Source organism: Mauremys mutica, chromosome 18, assembly GCF_020497125.1.
Source record: "Mauremys mutica isolate MM-2020 ecotype Southern chromosome 18, ASM2049712v1, whole genome shotgun sequence".
In the NCBI taxonomy this organism is placed as follows: domain Eukaryota; kingdom Metazoa; phylum Chordata; order Testudines; family Geoemydidae; genus Mauremys; species Mauremys mutica.
The window spans coordinates 12,229,117-12,256,796 of NC_059089.1; the positions used below are offsets into that span (position 1 = coordinate 12,229,117).

Consider the following 27,680-nt stretch of genomic DNA (forward strand, 5'->3'; position numbering starts at 1 on the left):
TTGCCTTAGGGGATCATGGTCTAAATCGTTTAAAAAAACCATCATTTCTTTTTTTCACTCTTTGTGGCGGTTGTTTCCTTTATGCATTTCGCTCACTGGGCTGTTCAATTTCATTTTCTGCCTGTTGGCCCCAGTCCATCAAACACTTAGGGCTAGTCTACACTTACCGTCCGGGTCGACGCGGTGAGTTCGACTTCTCGGAGTTCGAACTATCGCGTCTGATCCGTTCGGAAGCGCCGCGGTTGACTCCGGTACTCCACCACTGCAAACGGCGGTGGCGGAGTCGACCTTGGAGCCACGGACTTCGATCCCGCGGCGTCTGGACGGGTAAGTAGTTCGAACTAGGGTACTTCGAGTTCAGCTACGCTATTCATGTAGCTGAACTTGCGTACCCTAGTTCGACCCCCCGCCCTTAGTGTAGACCTGCCCTTAGGCACATGCCTAGCCTTAGGCATGTGAGGAGCCCATTAACTTTAATGGAAAGACTCATGTAGTTATAGTTATGCACACCTAAGTGTGTGCAGGACTGGGGGGGATAGTCAGTTTCATTCTCTGTTGCTCGTGCATTAGAAAAATTCTGATGTCTGTGGGTTTCCAAATCTGTGAGGGGATGATTTAAATTAGAAACAAATATTTCCATTGAATCGAATCAGAAAATCTTTTAGAAGAACATTATTGTTCATATTCAGTTTTGTAAAACAAACAAAAAAAAACTTTTACAAAATCCAAAGTTTCAGCTCAAGCTACTTGACAGTGTCTCAAAGTTTCAATCAACTTTTAAAACATTTGTTTCCCATTGTACTATTTACATGCTTTTTGCAACCATTCTTAACTGCCTGGGTCTGCTTATCCTCTCAGTGGAGATACTCCTGATATACACCAGTGGAAGTGAGATCAGAATCAGTTTCTTTTTATACATACTGGTCACCATCATTATTACAGAAGCACAAATAACAGAGAAAGTTTCCACTGGAGATTATGTGCAGGGTTAATATGCCACCGCCACTTTAAAACAAGTGACGCAAGAAAAATCACTTACGTACATAAACGTGGTAGCACGAAGAAGAGTTGCATATGAAAGCCTACACTAAGTGGACTATAAATACAGACTCCTGGAAAATAAATATGGGTTTGTTTTGTGGAAAACAGGGTGAGGAGTACTGACAGCTAATCTGGGACTGCGGCCGGTAATATTTTGGGCTGTGAAATGTATGATAAATATACACTGGAAAGAAATTGTATGCGGCTCATGTGAGGAAAGACTTATTATTGTTCTAGGACTTCCTAGAACATGAACAGAATATATTTATATCTATTTATCTATATATAAATATCTCCAATCGTCTTTTCTTATACACCCTGTACTGTACGTTTCACTCCTTTCCCTTAAACTCATTTTACCATGATTTAGTGCACCAGGCATTAAGAATTGATTACTTGATTTTTATATATATTTCAATCAGGTGTAGAAATCTATTGGGATTGCATCATGATGAAAGAATAATGCCACAGCACCCCATTCTAGAAACAAAGAGCTCTGTGGATTTCTTTAACTGCTTGAATTTTGCCTTCATGGACACACTTCACAGAAGTGCTAATATCAGGCGGCTGAAAATTACCTGTCCTGGACAGGTGCACTGTGATGAGAGCATCTTAGCTTAATAGTGGTACCTTCCCTGGGCTTAACTCCCAATGAGGCAACTAGGAGGAGAAAAGCAGGAGGCAAAAAGAGAAAAGGCCAGTTTTTTAAAAAAACTTGGAAGCTGGGAGCATGCCAATATCCAAGCTCTCATGGGGCATGGTCAGTGCTTCTTAATTGTTTCTGGATGCATCAGTATCATGGTGATAGATGCCTTCTAAGATAGATATCAAGAGAGCCAGGTGATAGGGGGATGGGAAGGATGGAGAAGCGGGCCATGGGCGGGTTCTTCTCTTACAAAGGGGTTTGCAGTGAGAAAAAGACCGAGAACCTTTGCAACTAACCTGAAGCAAAGCCAGTTTTCCAGCACTAATGTGCTTGTACAGAGACATGGAGGCAATGCTCAGGAACCGTGAAACTGTTGCATCATTTTGTCTCCTTCCATGTGTCTCTCTCTCCATCTCCCCGACACGCGCTTGTCTCAACTTGCTGTGGCTCTTTTCTCTTCCTCCCCTACGACCGTGCTCTCGTAGAGCCTATATTCTGTTAATTTTGTCAGATACGTCAATGCAACAATAAGCTATCTCCTGCCAGGAGGAGGAATGCAATGGAGAGAATGGACTGGTTTCCTTGCCAGTCTAGCTGCATTATATATATATTGTGTGTGTGTGTTTATATAAGGACCTTAAATTTGAACTCATCAACTAAACCTTGTCAGGATCTCTAGAGTTCTCCAATGTGTGTGATTCCCATTATTGGTTTATGAGAGGCACGCACTTGCATTGGAAGGAAACTATATCTCAGGTACATTTAGCAATATGGAATCCAGCAAAGCACTCTGAGTACGTATATAACACAGTCTCACTTTCACTGATCACATGGAAAGACGTGTTGAAAGTGGAGGAAGTTCCAGTGAGAGAGAGAGAGAGTGTGTCTAGCTGCAAAATTAATTCTTTGGGTTCTTTACATGACTGAGCTTAGGGCCTCGGGGCACTTAAGAATATAAAGCTTGAGTCTCTTAGAACATGACTTGAATAGTCATCAGTGAATTGTTTACCACGGGAGTGGCGGGAAAGCCAGGGAATTTCCCTGAGAGACAGTATGACCTAGAAAACTGAGCAAGAGACTAGGAATGGAAAGTTCCCGAGTTCTGCTCCTGGCTACACCTCCTACTCCCACTGTCGCCTTGACATCGGTCCTGCTCTCTGGGTAGAGGAACCGCTAGGTGCTAGCCAGCCTAGTGCCTAGAAAAACTTACAGCAGCCTTTCCTTTCAGAAATCACTGCAGGAGTGAGCATTGGCCATCTTGGAAGGGGGGGAGGCATTTTGTTTTCAATTTATGGAAATTTCTGAAATTTTGTGGTTTCTTTTCCTCAAAAAGCTACAAAACCAAACCAAAACATCACTTTTGAGGGAACATAACACATTTTCAAAATGGTCCCTTATCTGAGTGACTACACTTACCTGCTGTACAGCAGGTTAAAAGTTTTCAAAATTTGAAAATTTTCTGAAATTTTTGCTCAAAATTTCAACAAAAAGCTCATCTCCCCAAGATTTCTCCTCCTGACCCAGTTTTTCACCCTGTTCTAATATTAGGACTTTTTTAATAGTGAGATGAATTTTTACACTGAAACATTAACATTTTGCGTGCTCCAGTGTAAAAATGGACAACCCATTAGAAATGCTATAAAAAGAGCCATTTCTGGGCAGCAAATGGATCCAGAACAACATAGCCCACAATTTCCTGCAAAATTTCTTGGGAGAAAAAAATATCAGTAACGTTTTTGTTTGTTGGTTTGTTTTGCAAACTGCAAGAAATCATTTTAATCTACTTCCCAGGGCAGTTGTTAGGGATTAATGAAACAGTTAATGATTTACATAGTGCCTTGTAGATTTACATTTCTATATTAGTACAAAGTACTGAGCAAATCTATTTTTAAGAGAGTGCCAAGAAGTAATTGCCTGTTGAAAGGGGCGATCTGAAGAAAGGTCAAACAAAATTACGTTGGAAACTTTGGGACAGTTTAAAGTGAATGTTTAAGGCAAAAAGGGGGGTTGTTTATTGGAGGTGGAATATAGGCTTAGTTGATTTGTTTGAGCTTATTGTTCCCCGTCACCTATAAACTAGCTATGCCCCAATTGTAGGTATCCAAGAGGCTCTTAGCTTTAGCATGGAAATGTATTTTTCTCTCCTCTTCCTCCCTATGTTTTTCTGAGGTTTGGTGTGGTGTGATCTATTTGGTGATGTGTCGTTTAATTCAACTTTCCTTCTCCCAAGGATAATGATGGGCACCACAGCCACACAGGTGAAGGAGAATACAGGTAAGGAAACTACTTTTGAGAGCACAGATGCTTGGCACTAGGACACTCTGATACTGCACTCACTAAAATCATTAGCAAAACTCCTGTGTGACTTTAGTGATACATTTGATTCAGGACCCTAATTAGGAGCAGCCCTTATTGGCTGCTGTCAGAAGCCTACAGTAAAAAAGCACCAAAGAATGTTTTGTCTTCTTTAGTGTAATCCACCCATTGGATTTCACTAACGTTGACCATCAGCCTGTCCCCCTCCTCCATGAAAAGCACTGCCCCTAAGTAAATAGGCTGGAACCAGTTGTTTCCCATCTCACACAGAGTCTTGGTGGCAGTCAGTAGTTGGGTAGGCTCAGGGTAGCTGTCCGTGACTTTGGTGATGGTCTGCGTTATGGAAACTGGTTTACTGTGATTTGGAGTGGGTCCTCGGAAAGTGACCTGGGAGTAGACGTAGTAATCCCCGGCCTTTGGAATCATCAGTGACTTGTTGGTGTAGTTCATGTTGTTCTTGGTGAAGGCTAAGCCTCGCTCATGTTCCCACTGGAGAACTGGAAACTGGTTTCCCGGGGGGGGAGAAAGATCTTGTTTCTTAACTGGGGAGGTAAAGGAGAAAGGAAAGACATCAGTTAGTTCACCTGTTCAAGCAGGACGTGTGGCAGTGAACAGGACTCAGGTGATGGAGTCCTTCGAAAGAAAACAATCTGGCCAGCACATTCTCTTTAGTAAGGGCTCACTCTGATGTGTATTCCCTGTAGCACCCAGAGGCCCCACATGAAATCAGAGCCCCGCTGGGATAAGCACTCTACAGACACATTGTAAGGACAGTATCTGCCCCAAAGAGCTTACAGGCCAGCTAGACAAGGCAAACAAAGGGTCAGAGGAAAGGAATATTATTACTCCCATTTTACATATGGAAAACTGAGGCACGGGGCAATTATGGCCAGATTTTCACACACAACTAGCCATTTTGGGTGCCCACCTTGAGACGCTGTAAAGGGACCTAATTTTCAGAGAATGGACGCCGGGGCCCCTTTAAGGTGTCTCAGTTTGAGCATCCAGGAACTAAGCCACTTGGCATCGTTAGTCACTTTTGAAAACCGTGCTTGATGCCGCACAGCAAGTCTTTGGCAAACTGAGAATAAAGCTCAGATCTCCTGACTTCTAGGCCAGCACTTACCCACAAGAGAATCCTTCCTCAGGGTGCAGTCTGGTCACATCAAAGGGGGAAATTCACTCCAGTGTGTGGAGAAGGATTTGTGCCCCCTCCCCCAGGACCAATGCACCATTTCACACCAGTTTCAGGTTTATATCAACACATCATCCTAAAATGCAGCTGGCTCTGGGGCACCTGTGTGAATGATTACAGCAATTGTACATAATGGTGCAGGACAGTGATCAAGGAGACACCCCATATCCAAGGGACCCTTCAGTCTATAATTACTTTACCTTATATTTAGCTAGGACAGCTCTTGAGAAAAAGTGACATGGAATCTTTTCTGACCACAAATGATCAGCACCTTGGTGTTAATCTAATCCAAATAGGTTGCAACTCCACCTGCAAACAGTGTCCCAAAGTTATGTGGAATCTAGATTACCCTCCTTGTGTGTCCCAAACTATTTTTGTGGCTTAAACCTATCTCTAGCTATGAAGGGTTACTATGAGGTTTCCATTGGGGGCAGCTTATCTCACATCTGCCCACTGTGGGGTATCTTGTACCTTCCTCGGAAGCAGCTGGGGCCAGCTGCTGTCAGAGACAGCACATTGGAGCAGATGGACCCCAGGTCTGATTCAGTCTGGCAATTCCTGTATTCTGGTTTTTGCAGGGTTTGGTGGGAGGACATGAGGCATAGTGGGACTTTTACCCTTCCTGTTTTAATCATCTCTCTTCCCCGATTTGTAATACAGCTCAGGCAAGTAGCTAGGAAAACAAGAGCCATATATTTTATTTATAGGAGTGATTTCTGCTAGGGAACGGCCATCAGCTTTCCTAGTAACTGTGTTTGTCACAAAAAATTGTTGCGGTAAAGATGCAGCTGAGAAAAGAAACATCTGACTTCGCTGGGCAATAAAAAGAAACATACAAGGCTACTGATAAACAAACAAGCAAGTCAGAGGCAACTGATTTCCAGGAGATGAGACCTTTTCTTTTGCGTGAGCGTGGGTTAATACTGCATGTTTGTTCTCTTTCCATATCGTTCAGTTTCGGGGCTGAGAAATGCCTCGGCTCCTGTTAACTTCACTGGAAGTACGGGGGGCTCAGGTAGGTCTACCCAGCCTGCAGAAGCCTCCCAGCCCACATCGGCAGATGGACTAATGGGGCATGCGATAGCACTCTAAATCTATATGTGTAAGACAGCCCTTTGCAGTCACGGCTTGGGCTCTGAAGCCTGGGCAGGGATGTGGGCTTTGGAGCCCGAACTCCAGCCGAAGTCACAATTTCAAAGCACTGTCTACACGTTTCTTTTTAGAGCACTAGCATGAGCCCTGCTAGTCCAGCCCTGGGTTGGGAGACTCACTGCCCCAGGCTGTGTAAACCTACCCAATCTGGTCTGAAACCTCATTTCCGGAACGTTGCAACAACTACTGGCTAGCACTGTTTTTCTCCTCTGTTAATATATAATCCATAAGAGGAGCATGAGCCGTAATGCCTTGGGTATTCACTGAGCAATATAACGCTCTGATGGCGGGAAGTAGCCTCTGCAATAATGGATTTTGAGCTCTGGTTCATTCTAACTTTTCTCCAGAAAAAGGTAAAGCACACAGATGTGTGGGGGAAGACAAGGACTGCAATAGCATCTGGAGTGGAAGGAAGAGTGCTCTCTCTCTGTTTGGTATAGAAACGGAGGTTAGGGGAAGCAAATGGCTGGCTGCTACCTCACACTTCCCCAGGGCTTCCAGGGGGTGTTCAAACCCTGGTATAAATTAGAGCAGCCTTCGGCCTGCTCTAATTTGCAGCAGCTTCCAATAGCCCCTCCCACCCCACCATCCCCGAGGGCTAATTCAGCAGCTGGAGATGCTGGAGTGCAGGGGTCTCTATGTATGCAGCTCCCTACCAACCCTAGCATGGCCCCTACACTGGAGTGTGCCACATCAGTTGTGTCTGGTGTTTAGGACAAATTTAAAGCTCCTCTGTGCTACTGCAGCAGCTCCAAGCAGCCTCAGAATCTGGCCCAGAATCTGTAAGATTAAACTGGATTTACTGGCGTCAGATCTGACTCTGGTAGGCCCTCTTTCTTATTTATCTGAGGCTGTGTTTACACTTAAAATGCCACAGCAGCTCAGCTGTAGTATTTTGAGTGTAAATATGTATTTTACCTAGGGAGGTGGTGGAATCGCCACCCTCATTGGTTTTTAAGGCCTGGCTTGACAAAGCCCTGGCTGGGATGATTTAGTTGGGGTTGGCCCTGCTTTGACTAGATGACCTCCTGAGGTCTCTTCCAGCCCTAATCTATGATTCTGATTCTATTCACTAGACCATCACTGTAGTTAAGCCACCACCCCAAGAGCTGGTAGCTAGGTCAGCAGAAGAATTCTTCCATTCACCTAGTGCTATCTACACCAAGGGTTAGGTTGGCATAACTACATCTCCTAGGGGTGTGGATTTTTCACATTCCTGAAGGACACAGATATGCCAGGTAAGTTTTCAATGCAGACCAGCCCTTTGACACTCATCAAGTGAGTTTGACTGTAATGTCTTTTACCAAAGTGGCCTAAATCAGGCTCTGGAAGTTCAGGGGTCACCCTTAAAAGGCCAGCTGTTCCCAACCAGTAACAGGACAGTTGTTTCCTAAACTGACTTAGGGAAATGTTCAGATACCACCACACTGTGATAGCTGTTTGTTAATGATTTAGTAGTGACTATCATTCCCCCTCACCCCCCAAGTACTCAGAATGAGGGGAGGTTAGCTCCGTGGTTTGAGCATTGGCCTGCTAAACCCAGGGTTGTGAATTTAATCCTTGAGGGGGCCATTTGGGGAATGGTCCTGCTTTGAACAGAGGGTTGGACTAGATGACCTCCTGAGGTCCCTTCTAACCCTGATATTCTATGAATGTATTTTCAGTGACAAGGGTAGAGGCTAGGGACAGGGAAAATAAGAACAGACCCTCTGCCTCATGGCTCAAATCAAACCTTTCCAGAGCTTCAAAACAGACAGGAAAACTTCTTGAAAACACATTTGTCATTTTCCTTTCCTTGCTCCTCTCCATTTGGAGGTACAAGCTAGTGAATGTGCCTAAACAGCAGATCAAGGAGGACTGGAAATCTTGGTGATTTCCAGCTAGATTTTGTAAACTCAAGGGGTTGAAAGAAACTTGATTCAACTGTTGGGTGCTTCCCTGAAGCAAAGAGAACATCACAAGCTTTTGAAGTTAATTCATCAGGAGTACAGAGCTCCTGTCTTATCTTCTGAGCCAGCAGCCATGCAGGAGGGACTGTCTCTTGCTACTATGTCACACTGGCTGTGCACCACAAATGACTGTTTCATCAATGAATGGGACCTTGTTCTCCTGCAAATCTGCACTGTTGTGTTGAAACATTTGGAAAGGTTTCCCTTATTAGTAAAAAGGCTCAAAAGACACAATCTAGCATTAGCCAGGAACTTAAGGACAAACCCAGAGAACAAAATCCTGCTACTGAGAGCTATAGGAACCTAGGCCCTGATTCAGTGGAGTGCTTAAGCACATGCACAACTTTGGACATTGACTTCAATGGGGTTACCCGCATGCTTAAAGTGACTCGTGTGCTTTGAGTGCTTTTTGGAATCATGGCCAGAGTTCACTTGGGGGAGAGGGGGGGAGTGTGTCAGACCATGGCCGAGGGAAAGGGTGTGGATCTTGGAAGCCGCCCACAAGGTTCTCAAACCATCACAGCTGTGCCAGCCATCTGGCAGCCATTCTGCCACTGACTTTCCCCATTATGTCCTTACCCCCGGGTTCGCTCACCTGGGGGCTGTAGAAATAGCTTAGGGCTCAGTTATGCCCCTCCCTCAAAAGGGTGTACTACAAAGGGGTCTAGGGCATCCCGAGAGTCCCTTGCCCCTCAGCCCATCTACAGAGGAACCAAGCATCATCCCCTGGTCTGGTACCTTGACACTGCAATAAAAGACCCTCTACATGGCCACGGGTGACCTGTGTCAGCTGCCTTGAGCTTGGAGGGCTTGGGCTGCAGGGCTAAAAATTGCAGTGTCAATGTGCAGGCCTGGGCTGGAGGTTGGGATCTGAGACTCCACAATGGGGCGGGGGGAGTTGGTTCTCAGAGCCTGAGCCCACTGCAGTGTTTAGACCCATAGCCCCAACCCCTGTGTGCCCGAGTCCATTGGCCCGGGCTCTGAGAGTCGGTGCCATGGCTTTTTATTGCAGAGTAGTACCTGACAAGCTCCGTGAGGGCATGGCTGGGGGGAATGCTGGCCACCGCTGTTAAGCAGGGTGTAGCAAAGAGCACCCTTCAGCCTGCTCCCTCAGCCTTTCCTATTGCTTGTGACACCCCCCACTCCTGCCCTTGAGAAAGGCATAATACCTCCCGGCACCTCCCCTTCCTCAGCACTGCTCAGACTCGTGAGAGTCACAACTGAGCCTAATTCTCCTCTTGCACACGTAAATCAGGGGTGATGCCACTGAAGTCAATGGAGTTATACTGGCGTGGAGAAGGCGTAAGTGAAGACAATCAACTCTGTGATGCTTATGGAATGTTAAAGGTCTGGTTCTCCTGTCCCTTAAACTGCTCTAGCTCCATTGACTGACAGCGGTGGAGTTACTCCTGATTCACGTCACGATGAGACTACAACTAGGCCCCTTATGTTTAAATATTCCTGTTAAATACAGCAGAAGAGTAAAATACCAGCCATTGATTTAAGCACCAAGATAATTCTAGCAGTTGCTAATGGCCACCAGCCCGAGTGTAAGCAGCCTTTTAAAACCATAAAGAGAATCTTTCATAAAGTGCCCAGCTTTGCAGACACTCTGTATGAACACAGGGCCAGATCCTCGCCTGGTATAAATCAGCATAGCTCAGTAAAGCTAAGCCAAGTGACACCCGCTTGAGATCTGGCCCAGAGAGTATCAACGGGAGATGACTTTTTTTCCCCTACATTTCCTGCCTTGCAACGTCTGTCAGTCAGTTTCCAAAAGGCATGTGCGTTTCGGAGCTGAGCTTTTGTGCAGTGCAAATGTTAGTGATAACAACCCAGGGAGGCATATCATTTTTGAACAGTTACATTACCTGTCAGGTGTGCTCTTGGCTTTTCTGCACTGGATACTAAAGCTGTAATTTAAACAAAAAAAGAACATTTACAAACATCTGAATCTCACTGATTCTTCACAGAGAGAATCTGTGCAGTCCCTCTTCATTTCCGCCTGGGTCTGTTTTACGAGTTATTTGTCTAGGCTGTTTTTTTTTTTTTTTGGTGGTAGACAGGAATGGAATTTTGGACAGAGCTGATGCGATCACTGAGCAAGCACCAGGACTTGCCAACTGCACTGCAAGGCTTGTGAGAACTTGGCAAATCCTTTTAAAACAAACACTGCCCCCGCCCCCCGCCCCTCCGAAAAGCAAAGCAAAAACCTCTTCTTTGAATTAGATTTCAGCATGCACCAGGGCATCCTTTGTCGTTCTGCCATTTCAATACTAATAGAGTCAGATTGGCCTAAAAAAGCCACAGGGCAGGTTTATCTCTATGCCAACGCTAAGAGGAGGTAGTCTGCACATCCCTTATTCAGGGTCTGCAGCATCAACCCAGCCACTCCCCCTCTTATGCCATCTTTCTGTCCCCCAGGCCTCCACCGCTTCCTCAAGCCTGCCTAGGCTCTGCCACAGCCACACCCTCTCCTCCTTCCTTCCTTCCTTCCCCACCTGGCCTCCCATCCACACCTCTCTCCTCCAGCCCAGCGCTTGCCCATGATCCTCCCTGACACTCCCTGCACTGTGTGACCATTGCTGAGGAGGCATCCCTAGACCTTCTGTGTTGAAAGGAGTGGGTGGGGGAATGGTGGACTTTGGCCTCTTTGCACCAGCTGCACTGGCATGAAAGGGACCACAGGGCCCCTGTGTGTTATATCCTTGGGGCAGCCAGTGTAGGAAGCAATCACTTGAGGCCAGAGAGCAGGCAGCTAACCAACACTGTGAGTCTGGCCCACAGAGCAAGAGTGAGCTGGGGTTGGCTTTCACGTGCAGCTACATTTTCCCTGCACAGAATCCTTGGCAGCACTAATATCATAGAACTGGAAGGGACCTCAAGAGGTCATCTCGTCCAGTCCTCTGCACTCAAGGCAGGGCTAAATATTGTCTAGACCATCCCTGACAGGCGTTTGTCCAACCTGCTTTTAAAAATCTCCAATGATGGAGATTCCACAAACTCCCTAGGCAATTTATTCCAGTGCTTAACCAGCCTGACAGTTAGGAAGTTTTTCCTAGTATCCAACCTCAACCTCCCTTCCTGCAATTTAAGCCCAGTGCTTCTTGTTCTAGCCTCAGAGGTTAAGAAGAACAATTTTTCTTCCTCCTCCTTGTAACAACCTTTGATGTACTTGAAAACTGTTGTCCTGTCCCCTCTCAGTCATCTCTTCTCCAGACTAAACAAACCCAATTTTTTCAATCTTCCCTCAGATTTTCTAGACCTTTAATCATTTTTTGTTGCTTTTCTCTGGACTTTCTCCAATTTCTCCACATCCTTCCTGAAATGTGGCACCCAGAACTGGACACAATACTCCAGTTGAGGCCTAATCAGTGCGGAGTAGAGCGGAAGAATTACTTCTCGTGTTTGGCTTACAGCACTCCTGCTAATACATATCCACAGACAACACCGTACACGGAAGTGGATTCAGATATAGATTGTTATCTACTCCGAACCTTTCCCTTCGTTTATGTTTTCTATTGACTCAAACCTTCACCCACAGCCCAACCCTTCAGCTTTAACCTTGCTCAAACTTCCAGGGACTTTGATGGGATTGCAGGAGCGTGTGCCGCAAGGAGATTTAGCCCATAGCATTGCAGATGATAAAGATGGAAAAGACATCCCAGAACCTGGGATGCATCTGAGCTGTGCTCAGGAGGGGGTTTGCAAAGGTGGCTTTAAGCCACATGTACGCCCTGCAGCCCCCAATTCTGGTTCTTTGTGGATACTGGACTATTCCCTGCTGTAGACTAGATCAGTGGTTCTCAAAGTCGGGCCGCTGCTTGTTCAGGGAAAGCCCCTGGCGGGCCAGGCCGGTTTGTTTACCTGGCGGCCAGCCCATCCCTCAGCCCACACCGCTTCCCGCAGCCCCCATTGGCCTGGAGCGGCGAACCGCGGCCACTGGGAGCCGTGATCGTCTGAACCTGCGGACGTGGCAGGTAAACAAACCGGCCCGGCCCGCCAGGGGCTTTCCCTGAACAAGTGGTGGCCCGACTTTGAGAACCGCTGGACTAGAGTAGCCACAGGGCTGTTTGTACCTGGTTGCCTATTGCCCATCCCAGCATCTGGGCATCACTGGGGGGAGAGAGTTGTCCCCCAAATATGTCCCCTATACTGGGAACTGGGATGGAGTTGGCATAGAAGCTACTAGGAGATTCCCTTGTGCCGTTCTCCACTCGCCAGATGGGATGGCTTTAGGACTGGGTTGCACTGTAGAGCAGTATGAAGCTCCTTTAGCAGGGCAAATAGCTGCCACATCCTTGCGAGGTCTCCTAGCCCATCTTCCTCCAGACCGTTCCTTTGGGAAATCTAATTTTAAGATAATACAAGTGATAAGGGCTTCTACCCCTTTGCGGGTGAGACTGATCTATAGCAGAACAGATCTCACTGACATTCAACATGAAGTTACTTTCTCGGACTTTAATCTCCTTTGGCTTCTAGTTACACCCTTTTGCACCACACTAACCAATTCCTTTTCCTCTAAAGGAACCTGGTCTGGCCCCCACTCTGGCTCCTATACGCTGTTTTGGCAGCATACAGGGCCCATGAAGGAGCTGCTGGGGAAGAAGTCCCTCTGGGGAGAAGTAGCACAGGCCTGATATTAGTGACCTTGCACACTGTCCCCAAAGCCCAACTCTAGGGGACATGCTGGGAGCGTAGCTGGGTCAGGAAGGTGCATGCTCTTTACAGGTTAACAACAGTCAACCTGCAGTCGCCGAACACCACAGTGGAGTGCCCAGCCCCTGATCCACTGGATTTCCCAGACCCTCTGTTCCAAAAGGAATAGTTCTCTGGCCCCCGCTCCAGCGAGTCAAATGACAGCAAGCAGAAATAGTGGAAACAAACATAGCTCTTCCTACTACAAGTGATTCTGGGCTGCAGTGTGGCTCCTAGGCGGCCAATCAGGTCTGCAGAAAGATGGCAGAAAGTCACCTTTGCCCAACCTCTCCTGTGCTCTTTGTCCCAGGTTTCTCAGAATCTGTCCCCAGGAGCCTTTGTCCTCGGATGTTTGTGTTTATGGGTCATATCTCTCTACACACCCTCCCACGCCCCTCTCTACTGTACTTGTATTGTTCCCAATTTCCGGCAGGGAGGCGAGGCGTTTAACCCACACACCTTCTGGGTGTGGTGTTCTGTCCCACCTAGTGTCCCATCTAGAGAGAGCGAGAGCTAATGAGTCTGCTCTACAGCCTTAGCTAAGAAGCAGATGGCTTTTAGCTCATGCAGTAGAGGCTCATGCACTAAACACCAGAGGTCCCAGGTTTGATCCTGCCTGCCTGGGGTTTGTGGGTGTTACAATTACACATGAAATTCTTAGCTCTTAGTAGAGAAGGCAGGTGTCTCTACTTAATAGCTCTGGGAAAGTGCATTTCCGTATAGTGGAAAGAGAAGGAGGGTGAGGTAATATCTTTCATTGGACCAACTTCCTTGGTGAGAGAGAAACTCTTTTGAGATATTTCCTCACCCACCCTGTTTCTAATACCCTGGAGCTGACCCAGTTACAATAACACTGCCTTTCAGTATTGCTCCTACATTTAGCTGCAGTGAGGAATTTGCAATAGCAGGTACCAACCCCAGTGGGCACGTGAGTGAACAGAAGCTTTTATAGAAGAAGGAAGGGACTGGAAAACTTACAGATAGGTGATGACTCTTGCTTTAGGAATCTAGACATGCTTTCATCTGCAACCTGCAAATAGATTCACAAGCAGTTAGTGTTCAGTTGATTGAGACAAGACAAATTATGGAGAACAGAGGCCCTCCTATGTATGTAATATTTGCATCAAAAGAGTCTATTAAAGCCTTTGACAATTGCCTCAGAAGACAGAAGAAGCAGCAATCTGAGCAATCTCAGGCTCACTTTACATCTGAACTGAGCCTGAAGTACAAGCCCCTAAGTAGCTTTGGTTTTTGGTGCAAGAGCCTTCTCCTCCACAGCTCCTGTTAGTTTGAAACTGCCTTCCAATATCCCTCTGCCTGATACACACAGGCCAGATTCCAAGGTCTGGCCGATCTGTGCTAAGCGCGGGAACTGGGATGGGAGAATGATGCCTCCAAGGCATCTTCCTACTTCCTGGCTCAACCAGAGCCTGAAATGGCCCATGGAATAACTCAGAAAGGCCTAAGCGCTACTCTAAGTTCTGCCACCCAGGGAGTGTGGAGCACAACTCCATCCAGCCCCACTCTCTCCCATCCCCAGCCTACCACTGAACATCTCCTACACCTCAGGGAGGGGAGCCAGTCGTGCAGAGGTGAAACAATGCACAGAGGTTAGAGCTGGAAGCCAAGATCTGACCCTGACTCTTTCTGATCTGAAAACATAGTGGGCCTGATCCTCAGCGTGTATCATGCCGCCTCTGAACGGGGGTACATTGATGTACAGCAGCTGAGGATCTGCCCCACAATTTCTCCCTTACTTCTGTACCTTGCAATTTCTCTCTTCCTCTGCTCTTTATTATGTGAATCTGTAACTCTATCGTTTCATTCTCTAGGGCACTGGAGAAAGAGTTTGTGTGAAAGACAGATCAGTAATGAAAAGGAACCAGGAACTCTCAGTGGCAGAGAACTAACCTTGCAAGTAAACAAACACTTGACAGAGGAAAGATCAGTTTTGTTTTTTTAATCACTTGCTAAATCACAATCTTTATCTCAGAGCCAGAGTCCCTGTGACTGCGTTCAGGCTCACACAGTAAATATTGCAACATAATATTGACTCGGTCAGTGCCAAATACAAAAGGCATTTATGCAAAGCAACAGGAAGGGTGGTTACCACTTGCCAGTCAGATAGATGCCCGCCAATGGTGTTCGCTTTTCCGATTCAAACCCACAAGAGTGCATGCATTCTTGCAAGACTTTGGTTCTTTTCAGCTAGATTTTCAGGTGATATAAATCAGCATAATTTTGATGCCAGTGGAGCCAGGCTGACTGAGGAGCTGGTCTATAGTTTGTGCATGTGCAAACCCCGCCCCCGACCAGCGCCTTAATAGCAGTGCCTAGAGGCCTACAATACTTACAGTGGTTCTCAAACAGCGGAGCATTTGCTGATGGTCTACGGAGAAGCAGCTCACATGATGCTGACTCTTCTTGTTTTCAGCTGCTAAACTGCATCAACACACTGCCTCTACTCTACATTCAGGGCCAGCTCCAGGCACCAGCGAAGGAAGCAGGGGCTTGAGGCGGCCAACGGAAAGGGGCGGCACGTCCGGGTCTTCAGCGGTGGGTCCCTCAGTCCCTCTCTTCCTCTTTGAGCTGCTGCTGAAGTGCCGCCGAAGAGGAAGAGAGGGAGCAAAGGACCCGCCACTGAAGAATGAAGCGGCGCGATTGAGCTGCTGCAGAAGTGCCACCGATCGGGGTGGCAAAAAAGCTGGAGCCAGCCCTGTCTACATTAAAAACTCTCCTAATATTATTTCTCCCCAGGCCCAATTCCTGGGCCTGGAGAGAGCTCCTGCAGTGCAGAGTCTGCTGGAAGCCTGCTTATGTTGTGTGTTTATGCACTTTGGGGACCAGACTCTCACTCAGTGTCAATCAGAGTAGATCCCATTGTAAATGGGTTTCAATGGAGCTCTGCTCATAGAATCATAGAATCTCAGGGTTGGAAGGGACCTCAGGAGGTCATCTAGTCCAACCCCCTGCTCAAAGCAGGACCAAACCCAACTAAATCATCCCAGCCAGGGCTTTGTCAAGCCTGACCTTAAAAACCTCTAAGGATGGAGATTCCACTACCTCCCTAGGTAACCCATTCCAGTGCTTCACCACCCTACTAGTGGCCAATAACAATTACTACTAGAAAACAGTGATAATATTTAATGAGTATCTACATATATTATCCAGCTTGGATTATTTCACACACACACACCACATCTGCTACTTCTGGGGGAAGTTATCTAGGGTCTAGATAATACTTGGTCCTGTCAGGAGTGCAGCAGACTGAACTAGATGACCTCTCGAGGTCCCTTCCAGTCCTACGCTTCTGTGACTCCATGAGCAAAAGGTGAATGAATGGCTGAGTTAGCTTTGTGACAGACGGACAATATCCTGAATTAACTTTACTGAATTAAGTTAAACCTGGCTGAATTAGTTTTAACAGCTTTGGGGTCCATTGTTTTAAAAATGCAATTGTGTCTGTGTTATCCTGGAATGGTATGTTTGTACCTTCTCTAGGAGATCGACTCACTAATGCAATGTCTGGAAGGTATTAGGAACTTCAAAGGGCTTTTTGAAACAATACCTGTGAAATGGATTTCCTAGGAGGTCCCTGGGGGCAAAGGAAATGCAAATGACCCACCTCTAATCCACCCTTTTGAAGCTGTACCTTCCTGAGGAGAAGCTACTGTATATTTATTGCCTGCTCTAGGAAACTCCAGATCAAAGACGCCTAAACCGTATACAGGGTGGACTAAACATGGGGTGACCAGACAGCAAATGTAAAAAATTGGGATGGGGGTGGGGGGTAATAGGTGCCTATATAAGAAAAAGCCCCCAAAATCGGGACTGTCCCTATAAAATCAGGACATCTGGTCACTGGAACTGAACATGTTATGAGTGGGCTAGTTCTGAGCTGAGGCTGTGATGAATTTGAGACCGCAAAGGAAATCCCTTGGGTGTGGTGCTGAAGGATTGCTTCAGCCAGAGATCATATTCAAGTCAGGGTGATGTCTGCTAAGCTTATTAGCTTGGTGTGGTTTTGTTTTTTTTGGTAAAGGTTTTCTCTGTAGTGCTTTTACCTTAAGAATAAAATAGGCTCGTATTAGAACTGCACGGCAGCTTATAACTGCGGACAATCGCTCTGTTATCAGTCCCTGAACAGAAAGCCAGCACGTGCTGGGGCAGCCGGTGTCTGCTGAGAATAACAAAGTGAAGGCAGGCAACTGTGCAGCCTGGAAATACCTCACTGTAGCGGGGTGGTTACCTGCTCCTGCGCTTTGGGTGGAAAACAGCCCAGGAGAGGGCTGTGGCTGGGGCAAGAAGCCTGGGCTGATTAGGGAAGTTAGGCTCAGCTGTGACCAAGTCCCAATCAGGCCCAGCTGGCTCCTGTAAGAGGCAGTGAGCCAGGAGCCCAGTCAGTCTCCCTCTGCCTATAGAGGGAGAAGGGCCTGGCTGCAGGGAGCTAGAGACAGGGTACCTGAGTGGAGCAGGGCTGGGGAAAGGCAGAGGAGCTGGGGAGCTCCAGCCTGGAAAGCCCCAGGTTGCGGCCTAACATAGGGCCAACAGGTACTGGGGGTTGCAGAGGGCAGCCCAGGGTAGGCAAAGGCAGCAGGTCCAAACCCAACCTTGCCAGTGATGAGTGGCTGATACTGCAGTCTGCCCCAGGGCACAGGGCTAGATGATGACTGGCAGTAGCCTTATCCTGAAGTGAGGTGGAGCTAGTGGGTGGGGCCTCCTGGGGAGGGGAGATCCTGAGAGAAAGGGGTTACTGCCAGGGGGCAGCACCCTAGCTAACAGGGCACCAGAGTCCAGGGAGGGACATGGGGGTCAAGTGGTAGTGGATCACCGGCCTGCAGGGGGTGCTCTAGGCTGGAAATTGAGCTAATTCCTGGAGCGACCAGCAGGAGGCACCACAGGGGTGAGTCACAGGGGTTTCTCCCCCCCCCAAAAAAGGTAACAGCTGGAGATCTGGAAGCCTGAGAGTGGGTGCCCTTGCTGCACCACTGAGGGGAAATACAGGCACAAGTTGCCCTGAACTGAGTTGAATCTGGTGCGTTCTGCATTGAGGCTTGAGAGTTTAAAGCCCAAAGCTGAGGGGCGTGTGTGGTCTAGGAGACATCTAAACCACTTATAACATGGTAATTTCCCAATAGCTAAATTACTTAGAAAAGAAAAAAATTGCAACAGAAAACTCCATCCCTTCCCCAGCTACCCCGCCTCTGCCCCTGCCTTCCCGCCATGCCCCCCAGCAGAAGAGCATGATCTAAGAGACCCTTGTGAAAGCTGCAGGGCACAATCTGCAAGATAGGAAGGAATCAGGAAGAACATTCCTACTCAGGTTGACCTTGAACTGTTTGAGATGGGGCAGCTGCTCTGTACTGAATATTGCACGGTCTACAAGAGCTCACAAGATTGCTGGGATGTTTGAATACAATTGTAATTTATGATGCAATGTGCAGCATCATGGTCAGCTGAATGAGTCATTTCCCTGGAGGGACTTTACAAGGCCACAGTGCGGGAATTCCCTTGGGAGCGCTCCTCCCCCATGCAACAGTTGTAATCACTTAAATGTCAAGGTAGTGACATGTGCCATAACAAAGCCGTGTCCGGCCCCGATTCAGCAAGATACTTCAGCACACACCTAACTTTAAGCGTGTGAACATCTCTATTGATTGACTTCAGTGGGACTACGTGCTCAAAGTTAGATCCCTGCTTATGTAGTTTGCTCAAGAACCTTACATAATCGGAACCCTTGAGATTTAATGAGAGCTGATTGCTTCCATGAGAAGTTTTGACTTTTTTTTGTCAAAAATGTAGCGTGGTTTTGGGACAAAAACTGGGGAGGGGGAATGGCTAATAACTGAAATATGTTTGGCTGAAAATCAAAACAATTTCTATTTTAGGCCAAAAGTTTTAGTTTTCTGAGGGGAGGGAGCTCAATGTGAATAACATGGAGAAGAGAAGCAGCAGTGCCTAGTGGATAGAACACTTGTTTGGGACTCAGGAAATTTAGGTTCTATTCCTGGCTGTGGCAGTGGCCTGCTGGGTGACCTGGGGTGCATCACTTCCCTTATTTCTGCCTTGGTTTCCCTAACTGTGAAATGGGGATAATGATATTGACTTGCTTTGAAATCATATGATGAAAAGCGCTAGTTATTTTGAATAGTTCATGTATATACTTCATCGTAAAGATCAGTTAGGCTGAAAGATGCTATTTAAATACAAGCTGTGTTGTTATACAATAAGGAGGTATCATTTATAGACCCCATAATGAAATACTTTTAAAAATTAGTCCTTTTAAAAATTATACTGGAGAGGTTTCTTATTCTCCATTAGGTTGGTATTTTTCAGAAGTCCTCAGCATCACCCTAACCATGCTGCCACTGAAGTCTCTGGAAAAAACACCCACTGATTGCAATGGGAACACAGTTAAACCAGCCTTGTGTGCTTCTGAAAAATCCCACCCCAGAGCTGATTGGAAGACAAGGATCTCCTGATTAGGAGCTGATTAGGCCTCAACTAAAGTATTGTGTCCAGTTCTGGGCTCCACATTTCAGGAAAGATGTGGACAAATTGGAGAAAGTCCAGAGAAGAGCAACAAAAATGATTAAATGTCTAGAAAACATGAGCTATGAGGGAAGATTGGAAAAAATTGGGTTTGTTTAGTCTGGAGAAGAGAACTGAGAGGGGACATAAGTTTTCAAGTACATAAAAGTTGGTTACAAGGAGGAGGGGAAAAAATTCTTTGACCTGTGAGGATTGGACAAGAAGCAATGGGCTTAAATTGCAGCAAGGGAGGTTTAAGTTGAACATTAAGAAAAACTTCCTGTTAGAGTGGTTAAGCACTGGAATAAATTGCCTAGGGAGCTTGTGGAATCTCCATCACTGGAGATTTTTAAGAGCAGATTAGAGAAACACCTGTCAGGGATGGTCTAGATAATACTTCGCCCCGCCATGAGTGCAGGGGACTGGATCAGATGATCTCTTGAGGTCCCTTCCAGTCCTATGATTCTATGAAATGGCAGCGTTAGTTCCTGTGAAGACTGCGGTATGCAAAAAGCTGCCACAGGCTTTCAATTCCAAAAGTCCCATTTATAAACATTTAACATTTAAATCAAAAGAAAACAGCTGAAGATCCCCCTCCCACACATCTCATTTTATTGTGCTCTTTTGAAAAGGGGTGTCCATATTACAAACCTGAATACAGCAAAATAGTTAGGAATGGGTCATAAAGATTAATAAGCAGCTGTGTTCAGATCACATCCATCTCTCTTGCTCTTTACACAAGAAGAGAACAAGACTTGTTGGGGACAGATTCTGTGTGTGTTAGTGGGCATGCATGGGTAATCATAGACATGCACAGCTGGAAAGGACCTCAAGAAGCCATCAAGTCCAGCCCCTGGTCTTGAGGCAAGACCAAGTATACCTAGGCCACCCCTTAAAAACCTCTAATGATGGGGATTCCACAAGCTCCCTTGGAAGCCTGTTCCAGAGTTTAACTACCCTTATGTCGAACGTTTTTCCTAATATCTAACCTTAATCTCCCTTGCTGAAGATTAAGCCCATTACTTCTTGTCATGGAGAACAATTGATCACCATCTTCATTATAACAGCCCTTAACATATCTGAAGACTGTTATCAGGTGTCCCCCACCCCAGCCTTCTCGTCTCAAGACTAAATATGTGTGTTTTACCCTTTCCTCATAGGTCAGGTTTTCTAAACCTTTCATCATTTCTGTCGCTGTCCTCTGGACTCTGCAGTTTGTCCACATCTTTCCTAAAGCGTGGCGTGCAGAATTGGACAAAGTACTCCAGCTGAGGCCTCAGCAGTGCAGAGTAGTGCAGGACAATTACCTCCTGTGTCTTACATACAACATTCCTGTTAATAAACCCCACAATGATATTATCCTTTTTTTTGCAACTGCATCACATTGTTGACTTAGATTCAATTTGTGATCCACGGTAACCCACAGTTCCTTTTCAGCAATACTACATGTTAGCCAGGTATTCTCCATTTTATAGTTATGCATTTGACTTTTCCTTCCTAATGGCAGTACTTTGCCCTTGTCTTTATTGAATTTCATCTGGTTGATTTCTTACTGATTATCCAATTTGTCAAGATTGTTTCGAATTCTAATCCTGTCCTCCAAAGTGCTTTCAACTCCTCCCAGCTTGGTGTCATCTGCAAATTTTATGAGTGTGCTCTGCACTCCATTTCCAACTCATTAATGTTAATATTGAATAGTACCAGACCCAGGACTGATTCCTGTGGGATCTCCACTAGGTACACCCTCCCATTTGGACAGCGAACCATTGATAATTATTCTTTGAGTCCTGTCTTTCAACCAGTCGTGCAGCCACCTTATAGTAATTTCATCTAGACCACTTTTCCATAGTGTGCTTATGAGAATATCATGCAGGGTTGTCTCAAAAGCCTTACTAACATCAAGATACATATCTACTGCTTCCCTTGTAACCACTAGGCCAGTAATCCTGAAAAAGATGGAACTTAGGTTGCTTTGGCATGATTTGTTTTTGTCAAATCCATGCTGTCTATTCCTTATTCTCCGAGTGCATACAAACATTGTTTAATAATTTGTTCCAGTATCTCTTCAGATATTGACCAGTCAGGCTGACTGGCCTATAATTCCCAAGGTCCTCTTGGTTCCCCTTTTAAAGATAGTTATTATATTTGCCCTTCTTCACTCTTCTAGTACCTCACCCATTTTCCAGGAGTTCTTGAAGGTAATTGCTAATGGTTCTGAAATTGCTTCAGCTAGTTCCTTAAGTATCCTTGGATGGATTTCATCTAATTTAACTTATCTACATTTTCTTAATCTGTTGTTTCCCTGTTTTGATTTGCATGCCTTCCCTCTTGTTGGTCATATTAATTCTGTTGAGTATCTGGTCAGTATTAAACTTTTTTCAGTGAAAACTGAAGCAAAATGGGCATTAAACACTTTTTCAGCTTTCTCAATGTCATCCGTTATTAGCACTCTTTCTCCTCTAAATAAAGGAGCTACATGTGTATCTCTTGCTTCTTTTGTATTCAAAGAACCTCCTCTTACTGCCTTTTATGTCCTTTGCTACGTGTAACTCATCTTGTGCCTTAGCCTTTCTGAGTTAGTTCCTATATGCTCGGGCTATTCTTTCGTAAGCCTTCTTAGCAATTGTCCATATTTCCACTTTTTGTAGGATTCATTTTTGATTTTGGGATCATTAAAGAGCTCCCGATAGGAAGAATAGGAAGGGGCCAGTATGGTTCTATCTTTCCTTTACGTTGGAATAGTTTGCAATTGTGCCCTTAATATTGTCTCCTTAAAAAACTGACAACTCTCCTAAACTTCTTTTTCTGCTAGATTGTCTTCCCATGGGACCTTCCCTACCAGTTCTCTGAGTTTGTTAAAGTCTGTTTTTTTCTGAAGTCCATTATCCTAATTCTGCTGCTCTCACTCCTTCCTTTCCTCAGAATAATGAAATCTGGCACTTTCATTCAAATTGCCTTCCACCTTCAGATTCGCTGCCAATTTCTCCCTGTTAGTCAGAATCAAGTCTAAAACACCCCTTGGTGACTTCCTCCACTGTCCGGAACAAAAATTGTCTGCAATACATGCCTAGAACTTACTGGAGAGTTTGTGTTTTCCCGTATTACTTTTCCAACAGTTGTCGGGTTGTTAAAGTCCCCCATTGCTTCCAGAGCTCATGTTTTGGATATTTCTTTTATTTGTTCTAGAAATGCCTCATCCCCTTCCTCTGCCTGATACAATATATGCACCAAATTTATTTTGTCATTTCGAGGCATGGAATATACCTTAAGCTTGACTTGTGCTGTAAGGGCCTGATCCGACTCCCATGTAAGCCAATCAAAAGACCCACTGACTTTCATGGGAGTTGGATCGGGCCCCAAGGGAAATGCATGATACCTATGTAAAGCTGGAGTCATTACTATCCAGTTGGGCAGTGGTGATAATGCAGGCAAAGTTTGGGAGATGAAAACCACACACCTGGGGGGGGCCAGGATGGGAGGCTTCTCCTCAGCCCACCCACAGCCATTCCTCCAGCCTATGTACTGGGGTCGCTGATTCAGCCTCCCTTGGCCACCTGCACGGTATGTTGAGGCCATTGGCTTTGCATAAATCTGGTTCCTTTCGGCTCCTCTTTTGACCCTCATCACTGGCCTCCTTGCTGGCCAGTGCCGACTTGGCATGGAGAGATCCATGCCACAGCTGGCGGCTTTGGAGGCCCGTCTGCGCTGCTGCAGCCCACTCCCACAGTCGCCACTTGTGTTCAAAGTGGGCTGCAGACCCTTGTCCCTTCTCCATTTGGGTGAATTTCCCTCTAAACTTGATCCTGCCTGCCTCAGGATGCCTTTGACCCACCTGTCCAAATCCCAAATGGGAGTTAAGTGCAAAGAACAGCAATAAAGGCTTTGCTACCCATTTACAGATGATTAACTGAGAAAACTGATAAGGCAGCAACCTGCACATTCCTAGCTGCTGTGTCACTCCACTAGTCGGCTCTAGGGCAGGAACTATGTGCTCAAGTTATATTCTAAATACATTCAATTAAATGGAATTTGGCCAGGGAAACCAATGTGCTGTTGAAGCCACCACGCCACTAAGGGACAGCGGTACAGTTGTTTCAGAATTAGAGCACAAAAGAAGTATCTGTTATCTTGAAAAGGGGGTGGGGGTTTGGTGGTGGAAGATGTCCAGGCAGGAAGCTCTGGAGCGTGAACCCCATAGTTCTACACAGACCAGGTGCAATACGATGAGGAAAGCAGAATTTCCAGTTTGCCCATGTTGTCCCTATCATGAAGGGCTGCCTCTAAAGATCAGGCAACAGTCTAAGCTTGTCCCGGGCTGGAGTATGACTTTAGGCACATGCATGCGCGAGGGGTGGCATGTAATCTGCACCAGCCCTGCAGGAGACCTAGGAGAGAGACCCCTTTGTGGCACAACTCCTTCACGCGCTTCCCTCTTGCTCCTGAGGGAAAAGAGTTACTGCTAGCTTATAACATGGCAAAAAATGAACTCCCGCCCTCAGGCCGGCTCAGCCGAGCAACCCAGCACTGTTGCTCTTCCCATTGTCCTCTCCTCTGGTCTCCTCATCACCAATCTGCTTGAGGGCAGCAAGCAATTATGCAGCCACTGCTGGTTCCTACCTGTCCACCTGCTTTCAAGGGCAATCAGTGGGAACACAGCTTCAGCTTATTCCTACGTGCCCAGACCCAAGGTCTAAGGAACCTGTGCAGAACTGTAAGTGGTTGGGGGTAGGCAGGGGCTCTTGCTCCCTTCTAAGAGATCCAACCACCATTTAGCCTTCACTCCTTTTCTTCTCAGTTGGGCCTGCTAATTATGATGGAGGGTGGTCTGACAAAAAGATGCCCTTAACCAGCACAGTTTGAATTTTTAAAAAGACCAATGGGAATGAATTAGATCAAAAGGGATTGTTCTGGTTTTTTTTAATTGTTTAGAAAAGAAATGACTTTGTCTGAGTGCCTGCATTCCTGATAGCATTCCCATGGGAATGAAAGGAGCTGCTCCTATGAGTAATGGCTACAGGACGAGGCACACACAAGGAGCCCAAGTTCAGAGCACTGTTTTTTGGAGGCATGAGAAGAAAGTTCTCAAGGAAAGTCAAACACACCCATAACTATTTCACAGCTGCTAGTAACTGCTGACTGACTCAGTTCTCAGTGGAGCAAGTGAAAGGCTTATTGAGTGTAGTAAATAATTTAGCAGGATAAGTATGTTCCGCCCACTCCACTTGGCAGAGACAGATGGCAAGTTTCCAGCTATGATGATTTTACTTTTGCCTACTGGGATTTTCAGCCACTATATCTCATTCAATCATAACCAGTTTTCAGAGTAATATCAAGAGACATGCATTAATTTCCTTTCATGTACATGTATAAATATAATATATAAAATTGTCCAGAATGAAGCTATCCTTAATGCTTACAAAGCACCTTCTATCTGAAGATCCCAGAGGCATTCACCAGCATTACTTCATTAACCTTTACAACACACCTGTGAGCCAGGTAAGTATTAATCTCATTGACAGATTATTATTTTATCATTTCAGTTGTGATAGCATGTAGAGGCCCCGACCAGGATTTGGACACCCATTGTGCTAGGTGCTGTACAAATATATAGAAGGACACAGTCCCTGCACTGATAGGCTGACAGCATAGGAACCAAAGTCAGCAGTAAACTCCGCCCGGATACAGAAGTCCACCCATTCAGAATTCAGTGTAAGGTGCCATACCAAGTAATGTTGTGCTAAGTAATTATTACAGTAATGGGCACTATAGAAACCACTACAGCACAGTGAGAGGCATTGAGAGGTTCAGTGACTCACCAAAGTCACGAGGCCACATAGTGAGTCAAAGTGAAAGCCGGGAAGAGAACTTCTGATTTAAGAGTTGCGTGTTTTTAAGCAGTATAAAACTGCTTCTCCGTATACAAACATGTACTCACACACACAGTACAGATGTGGATATAAATAGGAAATCTGCCTTAAGCATTCCTCTAAGCAACCAGCAAACACAGTAAGTAAAGAGGGTCTAGAACTAATATTGTATTTGACACCCTGGAGAGATTATAAAGTCTTTGACCAAGAAATGTATGTATTAGAAGTAAGCCCCTAGCTCTGATTTCACACTGTGTGTGTGTTTGTACATATATCTACACAACTGCATGTCAAAGAGTGTAAAACCTAGAGGCAAAAAGTTTGCCAGAATATAAATAAGGCTCGTATTCTGCATATTAGTACCTCTTGATCATTATTGTTCATAGTATTCATTCAATTAAAACTTTGTTCATACAAATTAGCAAAGAGTGAATTTCAAGCATAAAGCTGAAATTCACTAAGGGTCTCGCTCCTGCAAACAATCAGACATCTGCCCACCTTTAAGCAGGTGCGTAATCCCATTGACATCAGTGGGAATATGCACCTGCTTAAAAAGCTGCTGTGGATGCCAGCAGCATAGGGTTTAAAGACAAATACCTACAGAGGTATGCATGTGGAGATAGATGTCCAGTTGTTTATTAGAGATGGACCTGAAACTGTCCCCTGAATCTAATGCCTCTGAACACGGGCAAACTTTTGATCAGCATTTAGATGAGGATTTGAATGTTGGGATTAGGGTCATTCTCAATAATGAGCCCAGCCTGGACCCTCATATGTAAGCATCCCAAATCTCAGGGAAATCTGAATTCACATGCGACTCTGGAGCTGAAATGGGTAGTTCTCTCCCATCTGATATATATATATATACACACACACACCCCTAGAGAGATGGACATACAAATGACATTTAGCAGGTGGCTGGTAAAATAGGGTCCTTTCAGCCTGTAATGAGACGAGAGAGCTCTCAGCTTGAACCAGAAAAAGGGGGAACAGAGATGGTCAGCCAGATCCCCAGCTGAATTCAATGGCACGACCAGCAATTTACACTAGCTGAGGAGCTGGACCATAGAGTTTGCTTCAGTCTGCCAGGTAGGATTTAATATTGTTCCTGCTCCTCTGACCCTATTCTACTCAAGGAAGAGAAATGGAGAAAGATCTGCCTATTAAAAAACATTTCCTCCTCCTCCCTCACTGTGTGCATGAAAGAAAGAAAAAGCAAGCAAGCAAGAAATAGAAAGTTTGTTTAACATTCTTCCTTAAAATCACAAATCCATAAAGCAAGAAGCCACAAACTCTTTCTCCAAACCCAAATATTTAAAGAAACTCTCTTCTCTTTTTCTTAACCTTTCCTTAAGATCACTGAGATATGGCACTTTCTTACCTGAGCTGGGCCAGATTTATGGGCTCTGAGATTTCCAACCAGCAGATAGGCTGTGGGCAATGCCAGGACTAGAACAGACAGCAAGCAAAAAACCACAGCACAGCGTATTTTCTTCAGATCCTCCCTGACACCCATTCCGGATTCTTGATTGGTCATATGAACTGCTTCCTCCAGGGATATTTCAGCAATGTATTGCATGCCTGTGACTGGCTTGTACCCTCTCCCTCTGAATAGAATCTGGGAGGAGGAAAATCTCTTCTGCTTGCTGTCCTGCATGGAGACCCCCATTAAATAAGAGCTCACTTGAGTGTGGGATGGCTCTCCCCCCCTACACACACATGCACCCTCCCTCCCAAGGAATGCACCGCCTACATAGAAACCCAGTTCAGGGAGACAGACAGCACCACTTTTGCTAAGCTTGGAGAGGTGCACGTACTATGCTTGTGTCAGTTTTTTCCTCCCTTTACAGAAGGAAGTTAGGAAAGTCCCAGGGGGTGGAACCAGGATAAATTAAGATGGATCAGATTAAAAGCTTTTCCACCCAGCAAAAGGGAACATGAAACCAATGGGAGTGAAAGTGAGAGAGGAGAGAGATCAGCACAGAAATAATACACTGTACTCAAACATTACAGAGTACACTACTTTAATTAAAAAGAACAGGAGGACTTGTGGCACCTTAGAGACTAACAAATTTATTTGAGCATAAGCTTTCGTGGGCTACAGCCCACTTCATCAGGTGCATAGAATGGAACATATAGTAAGGAGATATATATACATACAGAGAACATGAAAAGGTGGAAGTTGCCATACCAACTCTAAGAGGGTAATTAAGATGAGCTATTATCAGCAGGAGGAAAAAAAAAACCTTCTGTGGTGATAATCAAGATGGCCCATTCCAGACAGT

At 45.7% G+C, this 27,680-nt stretch overlaps 1 protein-coding gene across 1 annotated transcript; it reads right to left on the reverse strand.

Moving 5' to 3' along the window:
* Positions 1-312: 312 nt before the first annotated feature.
* TNFSF15 (TNF superfamily member 15) lies at positions 313-27,034 on the reverse strand. The gene is made up of 4 exons (XM_044992147.1): positions 26,777-27,034; positions 13,976-14,027; positions 10,171-10,212; positions 313-4,545 (listed from the first exon to the last, which is right to left on the reverse strand). Exons 1-4 carry the CDS (start codon positions 26,972-26,974, stop codon positions 4,118-4,120), a joined length of 720 nt encoding a protein of 239 aa, XP_044848082.1. The 5' UTR covers positions 26,975-27,034; the 3' UTR covers positions 313-4,117.
* Positions 27,035-27,680: the final 646 nt, after the last annotated feature.

Coding starts and splice junctions, on each gene's coding strand:
- TNFSF15 (XM_044992147.1), bottom strand. CDS start 26,974: ATGCAATACATTGCTGAAATATCCCTGGAGGAAGCAGTTCATATGACC. Junction 10,213..13,975: donor GCAAGAGTCATCACCTATCT/GTAAGTTTTCCA, acceptor TTTAAATTACAG/CTTTAGTATCCAGTGCAGAA. Junction 4,546..10,170: donor GCCAAGAGCACACCTGACAG/GTAATGTAACTG, acceptor TTACCTCCCCAG/TTAAGAAACAAGATCTTTCT.